Source organism: Phlebotomus papatasi, chromosome 2 (genome assembly GCF_024763615.1).
Source record: "Phlebotomus papatasi isolate M1 chromosome 2, Ppap_2.1, whole genome shotgun sequence".
Classification (NCBI taxonomy): domain Eukaryota; kingdom Metazoa; phylum Arthropoda; class Insecta; order Diptera; family Psychodidae; genus Phlebotomus; species Phlebotomus papatasi.
In genome coordinates, this window is record NC_077223.1 from 16945762 (window position 1) to 16972383 (window position 26622).

The following is a 26622-nucleotide window of genomic DNA, read 5'->3' on the forward strand; positions in this document are numbered from 1 at the left end:
CATTCGTGATCGCTGCGGTGACAAGTCGAAACTAGGTTTTTTTGTGTTTTAAAAGAAGTGTAATGTAAAAAAAATCAAAACTATTTTGAATTTCGTTTCGATAGGATCTAACTCCTCTGTCGTCCGTTCTCCATTTTCAGGTTAAATATTTTTCTTCAGGGACTGTTGTACACTTAGCACACAATTACCAAAAATAAGCTTGAAAAACTTTCCGTTAGCTCCTTACGTTCCCTAGGAAACTTAATAGGGTCGAAGGTACACCTACTGGCACTTTAAAAAATCGTATCGTGACCTACTAGCACCCAATTTTATACCATTTGATGTACGAAATTTGTACAACTATTCTTATAGGAAAAGGTAGATTAATGAAAAAACCTCATATAACTTACATTTTATTTATATCAAATAATTTTAAATATTTTGACGAAAGTGCTAATAAGTGTTCTCTGCCGAAAATGCGCTCCTTAAACCCTATTTCGAATTTGTTTTAATTTTCTATTTTGACTTTAATCTACCACAGAGCTGACCAGCAATAATTTCAACCTGTTTCAGCTCCCAATTAAAAACTATTCCACAAACACCAAGAAATTAACCAGAAGGTCATTTATCACTAAATGTGTTCCAAATATGAAAAAAAAATGTCATTTGCCAGAAAGAGAAAGACCTAGCGTCAGCACATATGGCACAATTGTGTGAAAGTTTCATAATTAAAAGTGTATTAAACCATACAGTTGTGCTTTAAAGAGTAAAAAGGCCACAAAAGTATATTTCTTCCAATCAAGGACAATGTGATACAAATCTCGTGACAGGGACTGTGAAGCAAGTGAAACATTCTGATACCATCGAACTCTTAAATTTGGCGGAAAAAATAAGCAAAAATTCCAAACACTATATTAGGATAAATATCCCAGCGACATTAAAAACTCATAAAACGCTGTTGTGTGGCAAGAAGTGATCTTTATAGCACCATGACCATTGGCGATTGAGGCAAATTGACCCCAAATTGATCCACGAGAACATGAAATTGCAAGGCATTTTTTTTATTTTTTAATCCCGCTCATACTGTATTACAGGGGTGTATGGTGATTTTTCTCAATTTAGAAATTGTTTTCTGATAGGAAATTTATAAGATATTCATCTAACGTAACAATCTCAAGAGCATTATTAGAAATATTCTTCATTAAATTTTTTTGCATGATTGTAAACATAGCTTTCACCTGGCGGCCTTTTTTCTAAATAATTTTATTTAAATAATAAAATATTTTCATACTTGAAATGTGGAGTAATTTGATTCAAATATAAATGCTCATCAAACCAAATAAATTGAAAGTGTTTAAGGGTATTTAAAGAGAAAATAATTGGAAATTAACTTTTAAAGTCGCTTCCTGGATAATAATCTAAAACGGACATGTGCCCCTGTAATACCGAATTAGCGGTGTTGCTGAACAAAACAGCTGGGAGTCACAGCAAAGAAAGTCAAATGAGCTGCAAACAAGACACTATCGAACAAGAATTGATTAAAGAGAAAGGTGGAGTCGTGATTTTGACTTTTTTTTCGTTGTTGTTGTAACAATATCGCAAAAAAAGGTGTTCATTGAGTGTGTAAATGAGTGTGACGAGTCCGGAAATTGATTTAAATTCAATTGGAGTCAATCACTGGGAGAAACAACACATTGTTGAGATGAAACTTCCTATAGACAACCTCTTGCCCTGTAGCCAAAACGCGCAAAAGGTAATCAATTTTCTTTTTCTCCCATGTTCAACACGGAAATATCTGATTTTTCTTACATATGTAATATTTTTTACGCTCTCAACAACTGTATGTACAGTCTTTTCTTATTTGTGTCTCTTTGGTAGAAAGATATGTATATAGAGAAAAAAATTAGCATATTATACTATATTCGCAAGAGATGATTCGATAATGCTTGAATTTGCAACACAAATCACGTAATAAGATATATCATTTTTTTTCCTTTACACTTTTGTATCCATATATGTATGCATTTTCTACCCAATTTTCCACGATTCACAATCTCAGCAGTGTAACTCTTTTCTTCTCTCCTCAACATACAATTACATCACAATTCTACATAGCCACACTTGGTAAGATTAGCACAGTTTTGAAGTAACGAGTTTTGGCTTGAAACTACTATTCAAGATTTTTTTTTCTTAATATTAACTTTTTGGCTTCTCACTGTTTTTAACCACTCTGTTATCTTATTTCTCTTTTTAAGACACACTAAATCACGAGAACAATCCAGGAAAGTCCTCAGAAAATCTACAGCTGATCACAAACACATTTTCATCTCAATCTCACAATTATTTCACCAGCAATTAGTTTTCTCAAAATAGAATATTTTCCTGGCACTTTTAGATTAACAATAAATCCATGAATTTTCATCCAACACACACCCAACACGAATCACCTCGAATAAGCGACTAAATAACCAACAACACAGCACTATGTTGCCTCTCGTATATTGAAACTCATGAACATTTTCTATAGAGACTCACCAAGTTAAACTCTCTCTCATACAAGTGAATGTGCTTTAAACCGACTCAGGCGATCGCAAGATCACAATATTTCAGTAATGGTGGAGCTTCTCCCGCCCGTTTACTCACTAAGCTTTTCATCTATTCACGGTGGGGAACACACCAAATGGCGTGAAAAATGCACAAATCATCATTTAAAGTCTCCATTTGATGAATATGGGGAAAACTCATCAATCCCCCATCGTTTGAGACGCTAAAATTATCTTCAAGGCAGCCCAAATACCCACAATTTTCCACAAGATCATCGTGGAAAAGTCTGGATCATCGATATTTCAGTTTGATCTTCCAATAGAGATCAATCGACCACACCATGATTGAGGGTCGAAGAGATCACTTTCGTGTTTCTCCGTGAAGATAGGGCAAGTTTCACTTGAAGATCGCGATCATTGAAAATTTGTAATAAATTAAGAAGAAATAAAATTTATATATTTCACCCGAAGATCAAAAGATCACGTAAAGATCGCGCTTTTACAAAAAGATTTTATCAGATTTTTTATTTAAAAAAAAATACACAGTGATAAATTTTCAGAAATTTCAAAACTAGAAGAGGGTGGGGCACCTTCATGCAATCATGACTCTCAAAGATATAAAAATTCTTAGATAATAAGTTATCGAGAAATGTATTATGTATTTTTAAATACTTTTAATACCCCATGGGAAATCACCTAGGCTTAGTTATCTTGAATATATTATACAAAGTTTTAGCAAATAAGTAGGGGAGACTGGGGCAAAAAGTCACAAATTGAAATTTTTAAAATTCAATATCTTCCAAGATAAAAGAGATAGTGGTTTAAATTTTTTTTCCATAGATGGCCTCCATAGACCGTCTTCAGACTAGAGGTTTAGCTCAGTTCCGGAGGGTCTCAAAACCTTAAACAGCAACCGATTTTATTGATTTTTCAAAGTGTAATAGGTCATTTGCCCTTAACTCTTTCGCGTCCATAGGGTAATGTCATGACTCGGGGAAAAAAGTTTTTTTTGGGTATTTACATTAATTGAAATCTATCTGTTCGTGCACGACATCATAATAGAAGGATGTAAGATTCTTGGCTCATTTTCTCAAGACTCCAGTTAGATTTCAATTAATGTAAATAGCCAAAAAGAAACTTTTTTCCCCGGGTCATATATGACCCTATGGACGCGAAAGAGTTAATAATCCAATCCTAAGTCAAAATTTTCCAAAAAAAATATTGACTGATAAGAAATTAGAGAAGTTAAGTCATATGGCTAAGCCTTAGGTCTGAAGCCCGTAATAGACCTTCTTCAAAGTGGTAAGTTTCTTAGAATTCGAACAAGGAATTTATAAAATAAAAAATATTGAAATTTTTAGCCACATTTTTGAAATATTTTCCTTACAGCAGATATCAATTTTGACCTACTTATTTTCCAAAATTGATGCACTGGTAAATATTTCCTAAATGATTTGGTTTCTTTGAATACGAAACCAATATTTATTTTAGAATTTTACAAAGATGCTTTGCTCCAGAAATCATTTTATTAAAAATGACCACTTGGGGTAAAAAGTAACAATAGGTATAGAGCAAAAAGTAACAAAGACTGAAGCAATTTCCGATATCTCACGGCGAGAAAAAACGTCATTACGATGTCTCGCCGCTTTTTGTTTGCATTGGTCAAACGATTTGCAGTCTTTTGTGTGTTTTTTCCTAAAATAGCTTGAAAAGCGCTTTTATCGTTTAGGTAATATCTAAACGATATATATTCCACGATATATATTCCGTGGAAAGGAATAAATTTCCTATGAAAATATGTCCACCTAGGTATTTTTTTTAAATTTACGAAATCCCGTAATAAAGCAAATCAAAATGTGATAATATCCCATACCTGGTACGCCTGGAACTCTTTCCCCCAGCATTTTTGAGAATGGTCACAAAATTACTTTTTAGAAAGCAGCTCGATAAATGTTTTTCCTTATAAAATAGAGGAAAATGACTTTCACAAAGTTGTAGAGCAGTAAATTTCCTATAAAACTGCAGTAATTAGAAATTTCTGGGGTGCTAGGGCAGCTTGTAAAAAAAAAAATATCCGTTTTGTTACTTTTTGCCCCAGTCTCCCCTATTGAAAAAGCTCTTTAAATTCTTCAAAGGAACTATTCCTTTAGGAAGAAATTCGCTGTTGGGGTTATATTTTATTCCTTAGTTGATATCTTAATATTTTTCAAGTCCTCATATTTTATTCTTTTTTCTACAAGTGCAATTTATAATAACAATCTCAAGTATATCACGTATCACGATACTTTCAATGATCACAAGATCAGCAAAATCGAAAGCCTCCTCTAGGCCCTGAGTTACAAAACTATCATGTCTTTATGAGAAGATCGATCGTCAACTTCATCGATCAGTTTATGATCTATGATCTAATTAAGAATGTCGATCACCTGAAGTCAAAACCACGATGATGACGTTCAGGTGGGAGAAGGCAGAAATATTCTGAGAAATCATACGAATGATTTTAGTGTTAGATAGTGATCAAAGCACTGTAATTACGTGATTTTCAACATTTGAGTTGCTTAGAATTAGAGTCAATTTGCTGCTATAAGACTTTCGAAAAAAAAGCACTTCTCATAGCTACTATAACGGCTTCCAGCGTGCATCCAATAAATCCGATACTTGAATCTTCTTCTTATGATCAATCCCCATCGACCATGAAGCACCTGAGTTGGCGCAGAAGAAAATTCTTCAGCCACCAACGCGATTTTTCTCAAAGAACTTGTGGTTGTTTTTTTTATAACCATGATTTATTGATTGTTTTAAGTCAGCTCAACTCGTCAATTCTTCGACTTTTCGACCACGCAATAATTTTTTTTCTCATAATACGATCTTTAGCTTAATTATTGAGGAAAATTTTTTTTATGGATTATAATAAAATGTTGAATTTTAACCTAATATGGAAGTATTATCTTGGCCAAGGCATCAATTTTAACCACTTCTTTTTTTCACCAAAAAAAAATTAAGTCGAGTCTCTTTTTCAGTGTTGTCTACAAGAACAGCCAAAAATCTTGGTCAACGGCACGCAAATTTATTCAACACTTCCTTCTTCTTTTGGAAGACACAAATTTGGACATAAAAAAAATCTGCTGAATACAAAAGAGCGCCAGTAACGGAATATATTTCTTATATGTATTATTTCGCTCAAAATTTCCAAACATAGTTTTCACTTTCATTGAAGAAACACTTTGTACAAATTCCATGAATGTTTTTCCCCTCAATCCATCTGCAAAGTCGGTCAGTGAGTTGCTACATGCAAATTGAATAATTTGATAATGATGGGATTAACACACGTTTAGACTGCTTCTTTTTGTGACCCATCGAAAGAACAAACGGCCAATTATCTCACAAATTTGATTTTTTTTCATGTAGCAAAGAAAATTACATTCAACATTGAGTACAAGTGACTCAAACCTGACTCCAAACGGGAGATTACGCAAGACTTGTGGATCTCTCATATGAATATTTGATTAGGGAGACACACCAGCAGCTTCCAAGACGATGGATCGTGTGAAAAATCGAGGTGGAAACCTATAGCCTCAAGCGGGATTCAACATGGACACTTGATGAAGAAATTCTACAAAGGATTTTTTATACCTCTTCCAAAAAGTTCATTCAATGAAACTTATTACCACGGCGTTTAACTCTCAACACTATAAAAATCACTCAATAAAAAAAAACTAATAAAATTAATTGCAATTAGATTCTTCAAATACCTTTTCTCTTCAATTCTTTCCCACATTTTTCATCACACGTACATTACTCTAGCCAAAAGACAATTTACATGCACTCCTCAATCAAATCACAAACTTTATGCTTGAAGTCAAAGTGCGTTTGCATAATGCTTTCATCTTTCACCATCAAAACGTTCCTCTTTCTCCAACATGATCATGATATGTGTACATAACACTAATAAATGTGAGAGTTTACATAAGTTTTTTATGCCATTTCATACAGCCTCTCTTCATTTATTATAGAGATGAAGCACATTGAAATGATGTGCGAAACCTTATTGGATTAGAGAACAAATATTGTGCACTCTGATGCTTAAATATTAGACTTGATGTAAATTATCAGGGTTTTGAGCACAATTGCAAAAAATATGTAGCATTAACCTGAATTAATTATTATAAAACAAACACATTTTACAAACCAGTATCAAATAAGTGTTTAAACGATCTTTCAAGTGAATTACTATAGATTCATTCCGAGTGCTCAAAACCGGAGCTTTCCAAAAAAAAAAAAAAAAAATGAAAAAAAATCGAAAATCGGTTTCGAAAGTAAAAAAGACATTTTACTTCTCGTTTTGTCCACGGTAGAGTATTTCCTGATCGAATTTCGAAGTGTCTTGAATGTCAACTTCTGTCAGTTTTTTATTTTGTTGTGGTGAATATCTAAGAAATTGTGCTTATAATATTTCTGTAGTATTATTAAATTCGTGAATTCTTCAAACATCAATGGCATTTTATACAAATGAAAAGCTTTTATATTTTAGCCGAGACACTATTGGAGAATCAGATCCCGACACAAAATGCATACACTGAGAGAAATCCGGAAAAGTTAAAATAACATTCCGAAAATGTTAATTTTACCCTGCAGTATTGATCCAAAATCGGTGTAAATATTACCCTTTTTAGGTGTATTAGGGGTTAAAATTACCCTTTTTCATGTTATTTTTACCCTTAAAAATGTGCAAATTTAGCATTAAAAATGTTGATATGTTTTTACACCTAAAAAGTGTTAAAGTTCTGAGGAAAAAAGTTAATCGCACCCTCTTTTTTTCTCAGTGAAGATTCCATGTGCTCATAACCCGGAGTTTGAAAAATTCGAATATCACTCTTAAATGCTTATAAAGAGATGTTTTCATTTTTTCAAACTTCCGTAAGGCGACTTAAGACTTATTCAAAACGACTTTTTTAAAATACTTTAAGTGTCAAGTCATCACTTTATTGTAAGAATTGCAATCCAATGGAACCAAATCCATAATATTTTATTTCCGTTGCAATTCTCCATAAATATAAACACTGAGTAGGGGGACCGGGGTAGATTAGCCACACATAGAATTAGACAATGGCATGTTATAGTTCTCCTTAGAAGGAATATTGAGGAAACCATTATTTATTCGAAGAAAATACCTTCCTTCGTATTCAAAGAAATATTTATCAGTCTGATACAAACATTTTTTCTACGAATTATACGCAATGAAAAATTTCATTTGCTGGCTAATTCTACCCCGGTCTCCCCTAAATTTTAACATATAGCTTTTTAGTGTGGAATTTCATAATTTTTTATAACAAAGCACAAACATTTTGTTTGAAAGAAATACAGCATTATTTTCTTTTTAGTGGAGACACTTTAAGAGAATCAAACTCTAGCTGTGAACGGAAAGAATTATCCTTCTTAGCACATCTTTGAACACTTATTTCTTTTATTTTAATACAGGGAAGTCCGGGTTTAATGAAAGCGGATTAAAAGAATTTTATATGAATTGCCTACTATTGGGAGGTAATTCATAAAAAAAAACATTTTTGAAATTCTCCTGAATGTATGCAAATGTACTTGCTATGAACTGTTAGCGCTGATAAAGCCAAAAAACTGACGTTCATAATGTGTTGCATATATCACGGCGTTTCCGTAACCGATTCTTAAGATATTTCCTGAGGGTATGCAATTTTTCTGTGTCATAGGAGCGAATTCGTGGATTTTTTCTTAGTTTCCGAAATTTTCTTTCAAAACTGAACTCTCTGGTATACCAAATCGAGAATCATTAGAAATTTAAATACGGAAAAATGCGAAAAACCTAATTTGCAAACATTATATATACGATTTTAATCGAAATTAATTTTTTAGTTTAGTTTCATCCATGACGTGTTTAATTAAAATCTACAACACAAAATGTAATACAAACAATACAATTTACAATAACAATACAACTTTTAATACACTTTCTTGCTATACTGTACATAAAAATAGAAATGAATGATAAATGTTTTTTGTTTTTGCAATTTTTCAAAGGATAAAAATAACACTCCAAGAAAATAATGATATAGGAATCTGAATAAAAACTATTTTTAGTTTTGTCATAAAAATAAAAATTCTCATCCCAAAAAATGCAGTTGAGTGAAAAATGTTAACGTCATGAGCTCGGTAAACTTGAAATAATTTAATTGAAATCTATTTGGTGTATAGTGCTGTTGTAAATGTAAATTTTCACACAAGATCTTCACTATCAGAGGAGAGAATCTTATAACAATCTCACCTATTTATTCTACTACTGTGTGGCTCCCTGTTTTAGTTTAAAGCCAGATTTCATACGTTAATAATGAATTTGAGTGAAATTTCTGGAAAGTTTGAAGTGTCCACTCAGGATTTAGCTCCTACAATAACCGAAAGCGATGAAAAGCAAGTGAAAATGTTGTCAAATAAATGAATTCAGGGTTAATTTTCTTTCACTGCAATAGATTACCAAAAGCAAAGGAACAATTCAATTGGAAAATATGGAAATTTCGAAGATACATCGTCACTGTTATGAGCATGCTAGGCTTCTTTAATACTTACACCACAAATTTGAGCATGAGTGTTGCAATTGTTGCAATGACTCAGAAAGTGAATGTGATTTTAGTGAATGGAACTATTGTTGAAAAGCAAGAATTTGACTGGAACTCTAAGGAACAAGGATTGATCCTTAGTTCAGTCTTCTACGGCTGCATATGGACACAATTTATTGGAGGGATTTTAGCTGCCCGATTTGGTGGACATGTTGTAAGTATTGAGATGTTATTTGAATAGGCGAAACTTTAAATAATTTTTTCTAGCTGTTTGGTGTTGGTGTAGGAGTCGGATCCATCCTGATGTTAGTTTCACCACTTGCGGCTAAACAGGGGGTTATACCCTTGGTAATTACGAGAATCTTACTGGGTTTATTTGATGTAAATATGCTTTTTTTTTAAATTATCTGTAGCCGAATTTTACAATATCAAATTTGAGAATGAGATTTTCAAATTTGAGAATCCTATTCTCAAACTCACACTACTCAAAATACTCACATTGATTTGAGAACGTTTTGTTCGAAAAATCGCATGCAACTTGCACAATGAGATGCTCAGAGCAAAAGTAGACCGTTTTAATAGGGAATGGCATACAATGGAGACCACTCTTGCTCTGAGCGTCTCCAATGTGAGTTGAGTTTCAACTCAATGTGAGTAAAATTGTTTGAGTTTGAGCAAAAAAGTTTGAGTTTGATAATTCAGTAAACTCAACCTTTTCATCTTTCACATTTACTAAAAACAAATATGTTCAAAAACATCTAAAATGATACTATTTATTATTTTTTATGAATATTGCAATATGATTGAGCATCTTATTGTGCGATTTGCGTGCGATTTTTCAAACAAAACGTTCTCAAATCAATGTGAGTATTCTGAGTAGTGTGAGTTTGAGAATAGGATTCTCAAATTTGAAAATCTCATTCTCAAATTTGATATTGTAAAATTCGGCTACTGGTATAGCTTTCCTTATTGAAGTGATGATTTTTAGGGTTTGGTATTTCCAAGTATTCAAGACGTATATGCCCATTGGGTTCCGATTTACGAAAGGACTACAATTACTGGGATAGTCCACAGTGGATGTGCAATAGGAACATTTACTTCTTTCCTAGTATCTGGTTTACTAGCACAATATCTTGGTTGGGAGAGTATATTTTATCTTTTCGGTGAGAAAGTTTGCTTATAGCGCAGGCACAGATTTTCATTCTAAATTTTTATTTACTGTTCAGGAGGCATAGGTTGTGTCTGGTTTATCATTTGGATGATCTACATCAAAAGAGATCCAGCAAGTGATCCCCGAATTTCGCCAGAAGAAAGAGCCTACATCGAGTGTAACCTCGAAAATTTAAGTGATAAAAAAGATCTTCGAACACCTTGGAAGGCTATCTTCTCTTCGTCAGCCGTTATTGCTATCACTGTTGTCAACTTCTGTGATACTTGGTGCAGTATTATTTTTCAAGCAGAAATTCCAACTTTTCTTAATGATGTTCTAAAGTACGATTTAGGACAAACTGGTATAATAGCTGCAGCCCCATATCTAATATATATCATAACAGTGTACTTAGTTAGTCCACTCAGTGACTTCATTCGGTCTAGAAATATTCTTACTACTCAACAAGTTAGGAAGATATTTATTGCTTCTGGATTCCTCGTAACAGCATGCTTACTATCACTTGTACCCAACTTGAACAGTGCAACAGCTGTTAGTACTTCCCTCATAATTGCAATAGGGCTTACGGCTGTTACGAGAGTAACGTACTAGTAAGTTATCGTTGAACGGAATCTGAATTCAACAATTAATGTATATTACATTTTTCAGTTCCAACATCCTTGACTTTGCACCTAATTATGCGTCAGTTATCATGGGGATCTCCTTCACTATTGCAGTCATTCCAGGAGTCGTGGGTCCATCGATAGTAGGTTTCCTGGTTCAGAATGGATCCAAAGATGAATGGAAAATCGTTTTCTATATTGCTGCAGGATTTTGTGCCTTAGGTGCCACTGTATTTGGAATCTTTGGCAAAGGAAAAGTTCAAACTTGGGCACAGTGCTCAGAAACACAAGATCGCAGAATCGATCGAGCAATCAACTAATGAAAACAAAGTGTTCCTATTTTATTATTCATCATATATTTTCCATTAGGGTAAATTAAGCTAATTGAAAACCTGCTCTAAATGGAAATTTTTCGCTACTCCAAATGGAAACGTCATTGTTTTCATGATAAATACAGTACTAAATTATTATATTTATATATTTTCTATATCACAGTTTCGAATTTTTCATAGAATTTTTTACACCATCGAATTTTTCATCGATCGACCATGTTTTCCAATGAAAAACACAATGAGGTAATTGTTGTTTATTCGTTTTCTTTAACATTTATGTCATATTTCTGGCTAATTTTAGTTAAATTAAGTTCTCATCTTTATTTTTAACGGTACGTGAAGTTTTCAAATGAAATAATTACCTATTTCATGAACAAAAAAGGTTTTTCTGAAGTGTCTGCAAATACTTCAATAGGAAACCCCGGAAATATGATTCTTTTGGAGAGATTTTTTATTGTTTTAGATGGGAAATGAAAAAAGACCAGGAATAAGAACAAATCCTGCACTCAAGAGCAACTCAACAAGGTTTTGGAAGCCTTTCGTCGCGGTTTCACTTACACTGTTTGTTTCCAATTAGAAACTTTCCCTTGTCTCCATTTGGATTAATATGTTTCCAATAGAAGCATTTTACGCTCGAGTATTTTTCTTGTATTTAAGAACTTTTCAAATTATATCTAAAGAATTTTCACTAAACAGTAACATTCTAGAAGAGTCAAGGAGCAAATTTATGTAATTTTCTTCAGAAAAAATATGAGCTTAATGTGTTGAATCTTCTGTCAATGATAAAGCGCCTGGAAATGGTTTTGAATTAGGGCATTTACCCTACCTTTAGTGTTTTTATTTAAACATAATTTTACAAATCTAAAAAATTTGGAACAGTAATCTTCCGGTATTTTCCAGTCCTCGTTTTGTCTGTCTGAGGCTTAGAGTACAAATCTTCCGAGAGTATAAGTCTTCTGATTTTTCGAAGACTCCCTCATAAGACCGCTCTATGAAACGAAACTAAAAAAAAGCATTCCTTTTTTTTTAGTTGCGTAGTTTTTTATTTACATTTCTTATTTAGTAGGGTAAAGTGATATAATTTGGAATTAGTGTTACAAGTTGGACAATACGCCGGTACTTTTTTCTTTGATAAATACAGTACAAAATTTGTTTTTAAGCACAAGGAACCAAATTATAAAACTAAAGCATTAAAAATATACAAATAAAAATGAAGTACTAAATATATCAAGACAAAAAGCCCTGTCCAAATTGTACCATTGTCCAACTTGTACCACTTTACCCTATAGCGAAATTAATTTATAAGCCATAGAAAAGAGACCAAGTGTTCGGGCATTCAGAAAAGGTCTTCCTACTTCTCTGTGCCTTTTTGAACACAAAATAAACAAAGCCCAACCTCTTCTATTGCATTTGTTGCCTATAAAAATTCAATTGATTTTAGAATTCTCTGCTCTATCCCATCCCATCTCTCCAAACAAAGTTGAGAGTGAAAGCCATGTGGTAAATAAATGAGCTCCAAAGGAAAATTCAATGTAAGAATTGCTACAATTTAGGAGAATCAAATGGGTTTAGAGAGTTTCTCAATTGTTAATGTTCATCTTCCTATTCTTTTCATTTAGAATAAATAAGTTGAAGAGAGAGAAAAAAAACATGAAATAAGACATTTGAAATACAAAAGTCAACATGCACAAAACGCCTCTGAATGGAAATTAACAAGTTCAACGAGTTTCCCAGCAACTTGATTGAAGGAGTCACCCACTCACAGAAGCACAAATCAACCGATGAAAAGAGAACTGAACAGATTGAGAAGAATGAAAAGGTTCTTCTAGATCAGAAAAATTACCATTGATTGTGTCGCACGATAGACACAAATTGAACACCTACATCTGGAGGGAGATTTTAAATGAGATTGACATCAATAAATTTGTTAATTTATTCCAAACTTCCATGAAATTCTCAAGAGAGTGAAAAGAAATTAATAAATAACATATTTTTTAATTTGCTCTGGGATGGAAAGAAAAAGCACTGAGCCAGTGACCACTCTCTTTTGGAATATTCATATCCGGCTTGAACAATATCCGCCCATGGAAAGCACAAAGCAAAGCGCTTCACCAAATTAAAAGTGTTTTATGTCATCAATAAAAGTCATTGCAGGAATGGTTCTATGGACCAATTTTAGGCTCTAAAAACTTAATTAATTGGGTGGTAGAGAAATAAAAAAAAACGATTGAGCGAGAAAAGGTATTGAAATAAGATCTTATTACATATTCCATATATTTATAAAATTAGTCAGTAGAAAGATTTCGAAACTTATAAAGTAGATAAGACAATCGATTTATTCTAAAGAAATATTTGCACTAAAATACTAAATTTTCTATCGATTGCAAAAATTTCATAACATTCGTAGAAAAAAATTGTAATAGTTTACAGGAAAATTTATTACTTGAGTAATCTCAAAGTTGTCAAAAGTATCGAAAGTTCGAATAGAAAGTAGAATAGTGAGCTTAAAGAAATAATACCAACTTTAACTAAGGGCACCTGGTATTGTCTTTTTTAAAGTTTTTTATTAAAGATACAGTAGACTCTCGCTAATTCGGCTCTTTAAGACCCGACTACTTTTAATTTCGGGCAGCAGTTAAATTTGAAAAAAAATTTATTGACATTTTTCAAGTTTTCGAATGAAGCAAATGTGCTCAAATTTACCATGGTTTGTCTTTTAATAATGATGTGATTTTACAGGCTACGACTTTTTGGTCAGTGAAAAATAAAATTTGAGAAGTAAAATATAAAATTTGGTCAGTAAAAAATAAAATTTGGTCAGTAAAAATAAAATTTGGTCAGTAAAAAATAAAATGTGGTCAGTTAAAATAAAATACGGTCAGTAAAATATTAAATATGGGCAGTAAAAAACTTTTTAAAAAAATCGGTAAAAAATTAAATTTGGTCAGTAAAAAGCCAAATTTGGTCAGTAAAAAAACAAATACGGTCAGTAGAAAATAAGATACGGTCAGTAAAAAATAAAATATGGTCAGTACAAAATAAAGAATCTGGTCAGTAAAAAATCAAATTTTATCAGCGTATATTTTGGTCAGTAAAAAATCAAATTTAGTCAGTAAAAAATAAAATTTGGTCAGTATAAAATAAAATTTGGTCAGTTAGAAATCAAATTCGGTCGGAGAAAAGTCAAACTTGGCCGGTAAAAAGTTAAATTTGGTCAGTAAAAAATAAAATTTGGTCAGTATAAAATAAAACTTGGTGAGTAAAAAATCAAGTGACATTTCGGTTCTGAATGCCCGAAATTGAGAGGCTACTGTGCTATACTAATTCGGTGTACTGACGGTCGGAGTTTGGTTCTATAAAAGCGTCTTGGATGTTCGAAAATTCAAACAGAATTTTGAATTTTCCTACTAATAGACGCGCAATGCTAATAGACGCGATGAAATTAGCAAGAAACTTGTTCAATGATTAATTTTTTTAAATTAATTATTTAATTTAATTTAATTTAATTAATAATTTAATAATTAATTAATGGATATATTAATAAGACGGGTATATTGTGTGCCTCGTTTAATTGATTTTCTCCCTTTTAAAATGAAGATTTGACACTCTGTTGACACCTACGACATTTCGGAAATCGAATAGAAAATTTTGCAGCCACCACACGGACAAAACAAAAAGTAGTATTTATCTTTTTGGGCTTTCGAAACTGCTCTTCGAATGCCTTATCTCTTGGTAAAACTGGAGATGGTTTTCTTTGGTGAAAATCGTATTGAAATTTTTGTTTATTGTCAAGCGATATTAAAATTTTTGATCATTTAAAAATTAGCCGTTCTGATCCGAATTAATTTGTTCGAAATTATAAAAATCGATCACTCTTTTACTTTATAAGTCTGGAACACATGTTAGAACAATAAAATATCCAATATATTACTTTGCGATGAAACGTACGATTCAGCACCAAGTCTGCCATCCAGAAAGCCATTAACTATAAAAATTTTCGCTGTAAAGTTCATTGTTGAGATTTAGTGTTCAGGCAGACCATTTAAAGTGTTCAAAATATATCTCCAAAAAAAAATCACATCAAAACAATGAAAAGATATCAAAAATTCCTCAGAGTCAGCGAGCCTTTCAAGCTTATTCAGCTTTTTCTGTATATAAAAGGTGCTAACTCCAAATGCAATCTCGGAAAAATATTCAGAGTTGAAATAAAACCAACTGATATGCAAAATATTGGTAGATAATAAATTATGCAATTATTTTACGGAAAAGTGAGATAATCACCCAACTTCGGATGCTAATTTTCAACAGAAACTCCATTAATAGTTCCATCAGTAAATGTTGCACATCAAAGAGCATTATTTGTCAATTAAGCCCTGTAATTGCCTTTCATCGTGCCTAAAAGTGAATGGGATGTGACAAAGTGAGACAAAAGCTTCAATGGTGATATTAAAAAAAAAATAATTGAATTTCAATTTGTGCCACTCAAAAATTCACAAAAAAAACACTATCGTGAACAACACATTGTAACACATATTTTTTCCCATCGAGTGGGTGGAAATTTGATATACATAAGGCACCAATAATGGGGAAAAAATCCACCTCAATTTCTGCATATCTTAATTAAAAATAATTATAATTGTGCAATCATGTGAAGTTTTAAGCAAATATGGGAGGCGAAATGGGGGCGGATTATTTACTTTTATTTGTAACAAAATTGCGCAATTATAATCGTATCACCGAATACTTTGCACATCTGCCATGAATGGAAATTTTGCAAATAACACCATATTTTTATGTAATTATGCAAATTATATATTTTTTTTTTTTTGAAAAACTCTTCAACGATTAAGCATAATACAGCATCTACAACACCATCGTGTGGCAGAAAGATGAACTGCAGTACAAAGCTGAGCTTTGGTATTTACTTAACTTTAGGTTTCATTTATTTCATTCTCAGGAATGCAATTTATTGTAATTTATAGAGTTCAGAAAAGGCAAAAAGACATTGTAAAATATTATTTTAAATGAAATAATATTATTTTAGAATAAAGATAGATATATTAAGGGAAGTATAAAGATAATCCGAGGATAAACTGTGCTTTTCTAATGTTTAAATTTGGAATAGAACAAATTCAAACTTTGACCTTTGACGCCTAAGGCAAACTTTAGACCCCTGAATTCGAAGATTTCATTTTTGGAATAACTATGCAATAAAGCTATTAAAATCTATCCATATCATCCCAAAAATACGATGAGATAATTGATATGATTTGCACTTTGATTTAATAAAAAAGAATTAAGAATCAAAAATAGAATCGATTGCAATTAGTCGCCATTGGATCTAGAAATCGCTCTTGTCTTTGACCCCGGAAAACAAACGTTCCATTACATTCATAACATTCATAATTCATTACATTCATCCATTACATTCATAATTCATAAGAGAATTTCTTGTAAGACTGGTAGGGTAAATTAAGCTAATTCAAAACCTGCTCCAAATGGAAATTTTTCGCTACTCCAAATGGAAACGTCATTGTTTTCATGATAAATACAGTACTAAATTATTATATTTATATATTTTCTATACCACTATTTTATTATTTAGTAAATTTTGCTCCAAATAAAGCGAAAATCCATTCATATTCACAAATTTTATTTTTTTAATTTCTTCAGAAAAATTAAAAGTGTACCTATTCACCATCAAATTTTTCATCGATCGACCATGTTTTCCAATGAAAAACACAATGAAGTGACTATTGTTTAATCATTTTGTTTAAAATTTTTGTCATATTTCTGGCTAATTTTAGTTAAATTAAGTGAAAGTCATGGAATTTTGCTTAAATAAACGAAAAAGTCTATGAATTGATATTTCTAGGCATACCAGAAAAGCCAAGGGTTGCCGTATGAAAAAAAGAACGTACTGCAAATCACTATTCCTCATGCCTGCAAGAAAAAAATTTTAAACGTAGCTAAGTTTTATCCATAAGACAATGAAAATCTGTGGTAAATATTTAAGGAAAAATATAGTTAAAAAAAACATATTAAATTTTGAAAGTAAATGACGCAAAAATTGATCTGAAATCTCTAATCAACAGAAAATTGCAACCACTGTATAATTAGATGAGCTATTTTTCTTCCGTTGTATTTTTTTGCGTAATATTCTTAAAATTTCCTCAGGTAATTCTGCACTGGCAAAATGAAAGGATCACCGAGGATTCTTTGAAAGTGTCCCTGTTTTACCACTTCTGGAATAAACGAATAAATACAATGAAGAAGTAATCTTTGGTGTTCGCTCAAATGAGATAGATATTATAAGAGTACCTGTGAGTTTGTTTTATTTTAGGTTTTATATGAGTAATAAGTTTACGATAATATTTAATTTATCGTGATAAATGTGCATATATTTCAGGAGACACTAGTGATCCTTTCAAGAGATCAAATGTGATCCATTCTTCTAAAAATTGTGGAATTAATTTTACTAGTTTGTAGGACAAGGTGACGCTGATGAATTATATTGACTGCTTGAGCCATTGACAGCTTCCATTTTGACAGCTGTATAGTTAGCATTACCTTATCATTGAGTTTTCAATGGAAAATTCAACTAATTTGGCCTACATAAATAAATAATCAAAGAAAACGTGTTGCATTAGTGGAGCTAAACATATTTTTAATTTTTTTATATTGTCCCTTGATTTGCTTGAAATTTCAAGCCCTAAAATCTTTTCTAATACAGTCGAGTTCTTCAAATTTGAACTCCTAAAATTTGAACGACGGTTGCATTCAAAATGTAAAAAAATGAGATTACGTAAAAGAAATTTTGCATGGACTCTGAATTGAAACTACTTTTCTCTTGTGTTTCCTTAGTATTGTCGCATTATATTAATTTCCTCAACAAATTCCACCTATCTAAGAACAAATTCAATTGATAACTTTCTCTAAAATTATTTTCCTTAATTTAGGAAAGTAAATTTTACATGAAGTCCTTTACGTTTTTGAAAATATTGTTCAAATATGAGGAGTGAGAAATGTCATCTACACCCTCCAAATGTTCAAATTTGAGGAACTCTACTGCATCGCGAATTTAATTTCCGTTACTATTTACAATGAACAAGAACTTTATGAGAAAATAAATTGTTGAAAATTACGAGTGAAATTTTCATTAGCCTAAAGCCTAAACTCGTAGCAAATACTCAAACCAATCTTATATACAGTGCCATCTCGGAGCACATGACATAATTCGCTAACAAGTTGCCAAGCTTATAGATGTAGCTTTGGAGACTTCTTACATTTTGGCGGTTTATTCCAACGTATTACGTGCTTTCTTGCAGAAATTCATTAAATTCGCCTCACATAGTCACTTCGGATCACGTTTCTGAGGCAAGTGGCAGTTTTTGTCACCATATAAGAAAACACTACCATTAGTTATCAACAAAAGTGCCACCAGTCGAGCGACTACTAATCGATCTCTTTTATTGCCCAAAATATATGAATTTTATTGTTTCAATGTTTCATTGAAAAATGTTTTGTTATTTTTTTCCATTGGAGAGTTCTTTTACCAAGAGTGTTACATCATTTCTCCACAAGTCTCTAATGACTTCTTCACTCTCACTCTCCAACCAGACGCCTACAATGTATGCTGAGTCCATCAATGACTTATGCAGCAGTGAAGAAATTCGATACTACTTGAGAAAATCTCTCAAGGAAATTAAAATGTTGAAAATAGAATGGAAAAAAGAACATTCTATTGTGTTCTTTGCAACAAACACCCCTCCCTTTTGACATCCACGCCATAGACACTTGAAGCGTTATTTCCCATGCATTTTATTACTCGTAAATATTACATAAAAATTTTAATACTCCAAGATATGTTTTCCATCTTTGGCATCATTAATTCGCATCGATTATTACTTATTTATTGTAAATACTGAATATTCTCAGCAAATTGGTAGCTAATTCCCATACCCATTTAGGAATCACAGACAATTTTCTGAGAACATTGAGGTAAAAGACATAAAATTTATTTCTTTTCATCCATATCTGTGGTCAAATCTTTTTGAAACTGAAAATAACAACTTTTGATTTCAATGGCTTCGACCGCTTCGACACAAATTTCCCAGAAAATCAGTGAACTGTCTCAGTTCATCAAAAAACGCGATATCTTGACGAGAAGCTTCATGTTCTGACTGAAAGATAATTGAGAAATTGTGCCACAGTGAATGGCAAAAACTCCTCGATAAATTCTGCCATGGCAATAAAAAGCTAATTTACATCAATTAACACTTTACTTTAAGTAAATTTCCAATTCTTTTTCTACACTTACACCATGTGTAATTTTAAGCATTGATTAGTGTAGCTTCCACTCCCATCCCAAAATGCATACTTCAATGTCGCATTTTGGACAGTTCCACTAAACCACTATTCCCTCGCATCGTAAATTCATTGCGTGGGAGTTTTCCGCACCATCGACACTCCTCCTTACTAAACTTTATCCACTAGACCATACATTCACAAATCAGTGATTTGGGGTAAAATTTGAAACTTGGGGAAATGTTGGGACATCGTGGGGGTAGAATTTACAATTCATGCTGTCTCGCAAATCAATCAACACCCACGGGATTTGGTGTCACAGATGAAAATGCCATCCACAGACCATTCAGTAAATAAGTCTTTTCACACATATCCACTCGCTTTCCCTAATGTCAGTACAAATATTGCAAATTCATGAATCATAAGGATCCATTCGCATTTGGGCGTTCATGTAGGCGTTAAAGTCACAATTTAGGCGTTAATGTCAAAATGTAGGTTTTTGTGTCAAATTTTAGCCTTTAATGTCATCGCATGGCGAAATGTGGACAAATTAAATAAGAATTTAGGTGAATGACAAAAAAATAAATATTTCACCACATTTAAATTCGTGCATAGCGAAAGTATTTTAGGATTCAAAATAAATCAGCCATGGTTTCACATTTTAAACAAGTGCAATATTTTTAAATTTATTTTTTCCTGAAATAAATTTGTTCTTTAAAGAGTACAAAAAAGTGAAATATTTGTGATGAATTATTTCTTGAACTAAAAATAATTTTAAAGAAAACGAATAATGGGGCTATTCCGCTGAATAATGTTTCATGATTGAAAACATGGCTCTGTGTCTCACTTCATTGTATTTCTTTCTGATTGATGTGATCATGTACTAAAGAATATTAAGGCAAAATTTCATTTTTCCTCTACATTCTCTAATATTCTATTCAGTTTTTGGAATAGTACTATTATTGTTCTTATTCCAATGAGAAACTAACATTTTTTTAGTACTTTACTGTTCTCTAGTGGTTCTGCATTATCGACTCTTCTTTGTACTGGTCCCTTTCACAAGTATTTGGTGGTTTTGGACATGATAATTACTGGGGAAGGCAGTCGAGACAGTAACCAACAAAAGGAAATGTTGATAATGCAGAAGTACTTGAGAACAGTAAAGTGCTAAAAAAAACATGTTCATTTTCCATTGGAATAGCACTGTAACACATGAAAATGCCCGTGTGTTTTATTTTATTTCATTGCATTGTTTCAATATAGGAGAAACTGTAACACCATCGAATATGAGATAGCACCGAACATTGATTTTCATTCTAAACTACTTGGACTATGACGATCTTTTCTTCAGTGGACAAGCATCCCGCTAGTATCTACAAATTCATACCGGTCTCGTCCTCTGAAGTCAAACATCTTAGTAAAAAATTGCAATGTTTGGTGCCACCGCGTATTCAATGTTACCAAAGTATCCCCTATTGGCATCCCATTCATGTGTTAAGAGATTTTTTTCTTTATTTTTTTTTAGTTTTCAATGAAATAGCACCATGATAGATTAGAGCCCTTGTTCTGGCGTGGAAATGTCTTGGGTTTGAATGCCTTTTAGATCAATTAAGGGGGTTTCGGGATTATGCACATTTTCCGGACCAGAGAAAAGCTCGTGAAATGGTTTAGTGAATCTAGAAAATTTGCATATAGGGTAACTGTGCCAAATTTCGGCATAGTTGCATGCAAGCGCCAAAGTCTCAAGTTTGAAATGTAACATTTTTAATACAAATCGATTTTTTAATTCCTTCTTTTTAAGGAGTGTTGCTTGGGACTTTATACGCAGTTTATCATTTTCATTTTCCAACAAATCATTCTTATTCTATTTTAAAATAAATAAAGATGTAGACACAGCTTTGTTGGCCTATTTCTGTCACCTACATTCTTAAAGTTCCTTGCCTTCCTAGAATTCTTTCAGTGTCTTTTTCACATTATCTCGTTTATCAAAACGACATTTTTGTTATGTTTTTGCATTGTATGATCTCTGGAGTACGCAAAAACTAAAATTCATTGAAATTCGAGGAACAAAAAAAGTGGCCGGAATTGCAAGCCGGCGGAATTTGACACACTTACCCTAGGTACATTCAGGAAATTTTTCTCGAATAATTTACAGGAGCATTTAAGCAAAGCCGACAGAGGTTTCTCTCGACTTTCGGCGTTAAATGTTCATAATTTTTTTTTTACATTTACAGTGCAAAAATATTTGCATACACCGGTAAAAATGAAAGGGTCACTGGGTAACCTCCTAAAAGGGTCATCACATCACATAAAAGGCTCAATTTCACGAAAGCAAATGAGTAAAATTGATCTTTCTTAAAAAGATCACTTCAGTAATTCAAGGTAAGGGTTGCCCTATAGTGATCCTGTGAAAAATTCTTCAACTCGAACTTTTCAAAAAGAACAACAGAATATTTTCAGTGGATGAAATTAATATTTTCGAAAAGTGAAAATTTTTTTTATCGAATTTTCAGCGCAAATAAAACAATATCGGGTAGGAAAATTAAGATAAACGGTTTCCGTGGGTGAGAGCAAAGTCTTACAAGTTAATTATTGAGTACTAATGTACTTGTCTTATCAGAAATTGTAGAGCAAAATCTTACTAGAAATGGCAGAATTATCCTTTAAAATGATCCCTCAGTAGCAGAATTCCAAATAAATGACATTATCAAATGGGAAAATGTAGGAGTTAAAGTGAACTGTGTGGTGTTCCAGAGAAATTTATTGAAAAATGTTAATAAAAATTTCATGTAGGGGAGAGCCGGAATGTTTGAGATACATTTTTATGTTTTGACTTTAAGATCAAAACTCAGAAATTGTCTTGAAATTTTGTATAACACTTTGTAAACACACTAGTGTAAATTATTTTAAAATAAATCGATTGGTGTTTTTGTCACATTTATTTATAATCAAAAAAATAATCGATCACATTTCAAACTGCGTCTCAAACATATATAGGTTCTTTCCTACTTTGAGGGTTCTCAGCAGGTGATCCTTTTCAAAAGACGTCTCAAAGTGCAACTTTCAAAGGATCAATACACTCAGTCCCGGCATTAAATCCTTCGGGATTATGCACCTGACGGAATTATGCACGTATAATTATGGAAGTTTGCCTCAAATTGCGAGTTAATTTATGAAATCATTTTTGAAATCGCCTGAATGTATCTATCTAAAACTTTAACTGCTTTTATTAATATAATTTTTTTTAAATATTCTAACCATTTATTGAAGAACTCTGGCTAAAAAGTACTGTTAACGCACTTTTATTAAACAGTTGAATCTTTTTCTATGAACTACTTTTACTCCGCGCGAAATTCGTTCTACAGACGATTTACTCAAAAGAAAGCCCCTGCGGATATACAAATTTTCTCGATGCGTAGGAGAAAGTGCTCTCCCTTCGAACGTTCATGACTTCGAACAATGTGAATTTTCTTTTAGTTTTCCTAAGAGACTTACACATTTCTATCAAATATTACTTGGCTTATCATCAATTGTTGATAATTCCGTGATAATTTAGTGCAAATATTTTATGAAAAACCAAAGAAATTCACATTATTCGAAGGCATGAACGTTCGAAGGGAGAGCACTTTCCCCTAGTGCCGTTTTGCGCGTTTTTTTCGGTCCCGAAAATGTGCTTAATCCCGGGACTGAGTGTATTTGCTCCCAATAGCAGGCAAACATGCATAATATATGTGCATAATCCCGGAACCCCCTATAGGGGAAAGCACCCTCCCTTCGAACGTTCATGCCTTCGATTAATGTGAATTTTCTTTTATTTCTCCTAAGAGACTGATAGATGATAATACTTGAATTATCAAAATAACTTAAAATAATTCTTGTAAGAAGCTTGTTACTGAAATTCAATTCATTTAAAATTCACTCTTTGACGAGAAAAATTTAAATAATTCAATTTTTGTTGTATCCAAATCAAACGAATATCTCTCTAAAATATTGCAGACTGCAAATTAAATAATTTCATTCAAATACTGATGTTTGTACAAAGTGAATTGGATTAATGGCCTAGTTGAAAATAAAAATATATAATAAAATATAAGAAAAATTTGATAGAATAAAAAAAAATGAAAAATACATAATGAAACTCATCTGTCATAATGATCCTTGAGTTGAGTTTTAGTTAATGGATAAAGCATTGAAATAAAAATTTAATACAAGTAAAATTATTTGGGACTAAAGAGAAAATACATTGAGAAGAAAATGCAGGAATCAGGAATAACATCATGGATAGACTTAAAATTTATGCTTATTTTGAACAAATTTCCTGGTTATTTATTTTATTTATAAAATTTATTTGTTTGTATCTTCAGATACATTGTGAGATTGAAAGTTAAATGCACTATTGAATAAAATGCTTCATTTAGACTTCTCTTAATTTGGCCTCTTTTTGCGAAGTACTTCAGCGAAATAATCACTAAATAAATGCAAAAGTGCACCTAAAATTTCCTCAAAAATTCTTTTAAAAAAAATTGAAAAGTAAATTTCCACAAAGACTTTCAGTGCCACTCACTTTGCGTATTTTTACACAACAAGAAAAAAAGAAAATTCCATCAGTGTAAACATTGAGTATTTCGTGCTCTATAATCATATTTTTCCTCCTTCTTTTCACGCTCTCTCTCACTCACTTTTCTGTATATTTTTACATGGGGAAATTCTCTGACACTCTACAACACAAATTCAATCGCAATCTGGGACTGAAAATGAGCAACGCGAAAAACTCCATGCACTTTTATTTGAAGAATCAAAACCAGACCTTCCAGGAGCATAGGAAAACCACAAAATGAAAATATAAAATTGCTCATTAAAATCACGTTTGGATGTTTATTCTTTCTCTCTTTGTACCTTCGAAAAGACCGCTTCTTTCCCTCCCAAACTTTTCAGGTATAAAGAAAATTCCATTTGAGTGAAAATTGGAGAAAAATCTATTTTTACCCAATTTGATACTCCACATAAAATCTCTCGGGTATTCGATTCATCATTGATGGAAACTTTTAACAGGAAAAATTCTGACTCACTAGTTTTGATTTTCTCCCTCAAAATGCCAAATTATCTACAATAAATGACGTAGATAAATAAATATGTGCACAAAAAAAGAATACCAGAGGAAAACATTGGAAATGTTGATAGTAAAATCGGTATTTTCGAGAAATACTCCATTTTCACAGCTTTTATCGCCCTACAATTGAATAGAGAGAAATTTTATCAATTTCCGTATCGCGGATTATACTCTTATCTTCAACTTTTTATCATCAAATGATGACCTAATATTTGAATTTTGCCAAAATACGAAATTGCGCTTTTAATATGAGGGAATTAAATAATTCAAATATTTCCTCAGGGAAAAGTTATACCACAACACTCTAGAATTTCTACTCTGTTCAGTTGTAAATGTAATAGTTTGCTAAATTAATTTCCCATTAGGTTAAATTTTCAGTACATTAATGCTGGAAAAAATTTGCAAAGTTTTAAAACAGAAACAAACAACATTCATTATAGGTGGTAATTAAACACGATATAAATGTTTCATAATATTATTACAGCCTTAGTTTCAAAGTACTAAAGGAAACAATAAAAAGTAAACGAATTTATGTATAAATTTGTTTTAGAAAAATATAAAGATAATTTAAACACATAGTAAAAAGACATATTTGTAATTTAGAAAAATCTTAGTACTAAGATAATATTTATGTACTAAATTTACCTTTAAATTATTTTGAATTTCTTGTATGAATATATGTTTATTAAAAAAACAAAAATTCTTATAAAAAATTGATAACTTTGACAGTAAAACTTCTAAAATGTCAAGATTGTCAAATTCAAATCCCGGAATAGTTTATGATCGTTAGTAGTTGTCAAACGTATGGATGAATAATCCTGCACTTTTAACAGTCAAACTTCAATTTAAGTAAATCAATTAGAAATTTTTTAGTACTTGACAAAGTTTAAACGGAAATTTGCGGGGACTTGTCACTTGAAAATTCATAAATTACCTTTTTCTTAAGTTGTCCAAAGTTTCTACAGAGTTGGTAATCAGATAGTTTTTGCGCTATAAATATTTAAAAAAACCGATCCTAAAAATCAAGGAATAGTACTTAACTTTTAGTACTTCGTAGAGTTTATGTTCTACAACTTACAAATTAAAAAAAAATAACAAATACATTATTTTTGTTCTAAAAAATATTGTACTAAATTTCAAGGAAGCTTATCCACCCACAGTATACGAACAAAACTGATTTGATAAGTGTCCAAAACATACAAATGGTATACCTATCCAACTAATCAAAAACCACAAGAAACGTGACAATATAGTTCCTCTTTGCGTCCCACGGTCCAATCTTGTGAATTACCACCGAAAAAAAGACACCTCAAGCACGTGAAAAATGTCAAGAGGCGGAGAGAAATCCGAGATATTGCAAGAAAACCACAGCAAAGAAATAAATATAAAGTCATCATTGAATAAAAATCTGGCGCCAATTTGTCACCTTGGCAATATTTGTGTCACAAATATTTATTATTGAACCATCAGTGGGTGGAATGAAGAAGTTATGCCAATTTTGGCAATTTTTCCCCAAAAATGTTATGCAAGAAATATCTCTCCATCTGATTTCGAGATTCAATGAACGTTTAGTAGTAGTATCAGTTTCATATAGAGTCTGTCTCTAAAAGATGCAATTTAGCCTGTGAAAAACGGTGTGAGAGAACATGATATAAATTATTTAATGACTTCTTGCACAAAATGCTCTTCGTGTCATGGACAGACCAAGAGAGGAAGAAAGATTTACATTTGGATGTTTGCCAGAGACTCATATAGAATTATCTATAAAATTTCCTCTGGAAAATCCCACATTCTCCGCGAATAAATATATTTTTCTTTTTTTTGACGTTCATTGTGCCCTCAAAAATTTTCCCTCAGAAATCTCTACAGAGAATATTCTAACAAGAACTTTCATTGAATATCTTCAGTAATTCTCATAAAAGAGTTGTGCTACTCAATAATGCAGGATATTATCTGAAAATTCATGAGTCAATCTTCATGAAAAATTTTACTCAAGA

The 26622-nt window shown here is 31.9% G+C and overlaps 2 protein-coding genes across 7 annotated transcripts in view; one reads left to right on the forward strand and one right to left on the reverse strand.

Moving 5' to 3' along the window:
• LOC129802822 (IQ motif and SEC7 domain-containing protein 2) overlaps window positions 1–26622 on the reverse strand; it is a 107736-nt gene that overhangs the window by 51888 nt on the left and 29226 nt on the right. The window contains exon 1 of one of the 5 annotated variants that reach the window (XM_055848926.1): window positions 2012–2474. The exons of 2 other annotated variants lie outside the window; for them this stretch is intronic. The gene's annotated coding sequence lies outside the window, so the exon portion shown is untranslated. Of the gene's footprint in view, window positions 1–1978; window positions 2475–26622 lie in introns of those variants that run through there. 2 more of the 5 variants (XM_055848927.1, XM_055848925.1) reach the window with 2 other exon arrangements.
• On the forward strand, window positions 8847–11463 carry LOC129802824 (vesicular glutamate transporter 2-like). Of its 2 annotated transcripts, XM_055848932.1 has the most exons (6): window positions 8847–8964; window positions 9020–9320; window positions 9374–9487; window positions 10095–10269; window positions 10333–10864; window positions 10923–11463. In XM_055848932.1, the coding sequence occupies exons 1-6, from the start codon at window positions 8954–8956 to the stop codon at window positions 11194–11196; spliced, it is 1407 nt and encodes a 468-aa protein (XP_055704907.1). In that variant the 5' UTR covers window positions 8847–8953; the 3' UTR covers window positions 11197–11463. The 2 variants fall into 2 exon arrangements, with proteins under 2 accessions (XP_055704907.1, XP_055704906.1); XM_055848931.1 differs by having other exon boundaries at window positions 8847–9320.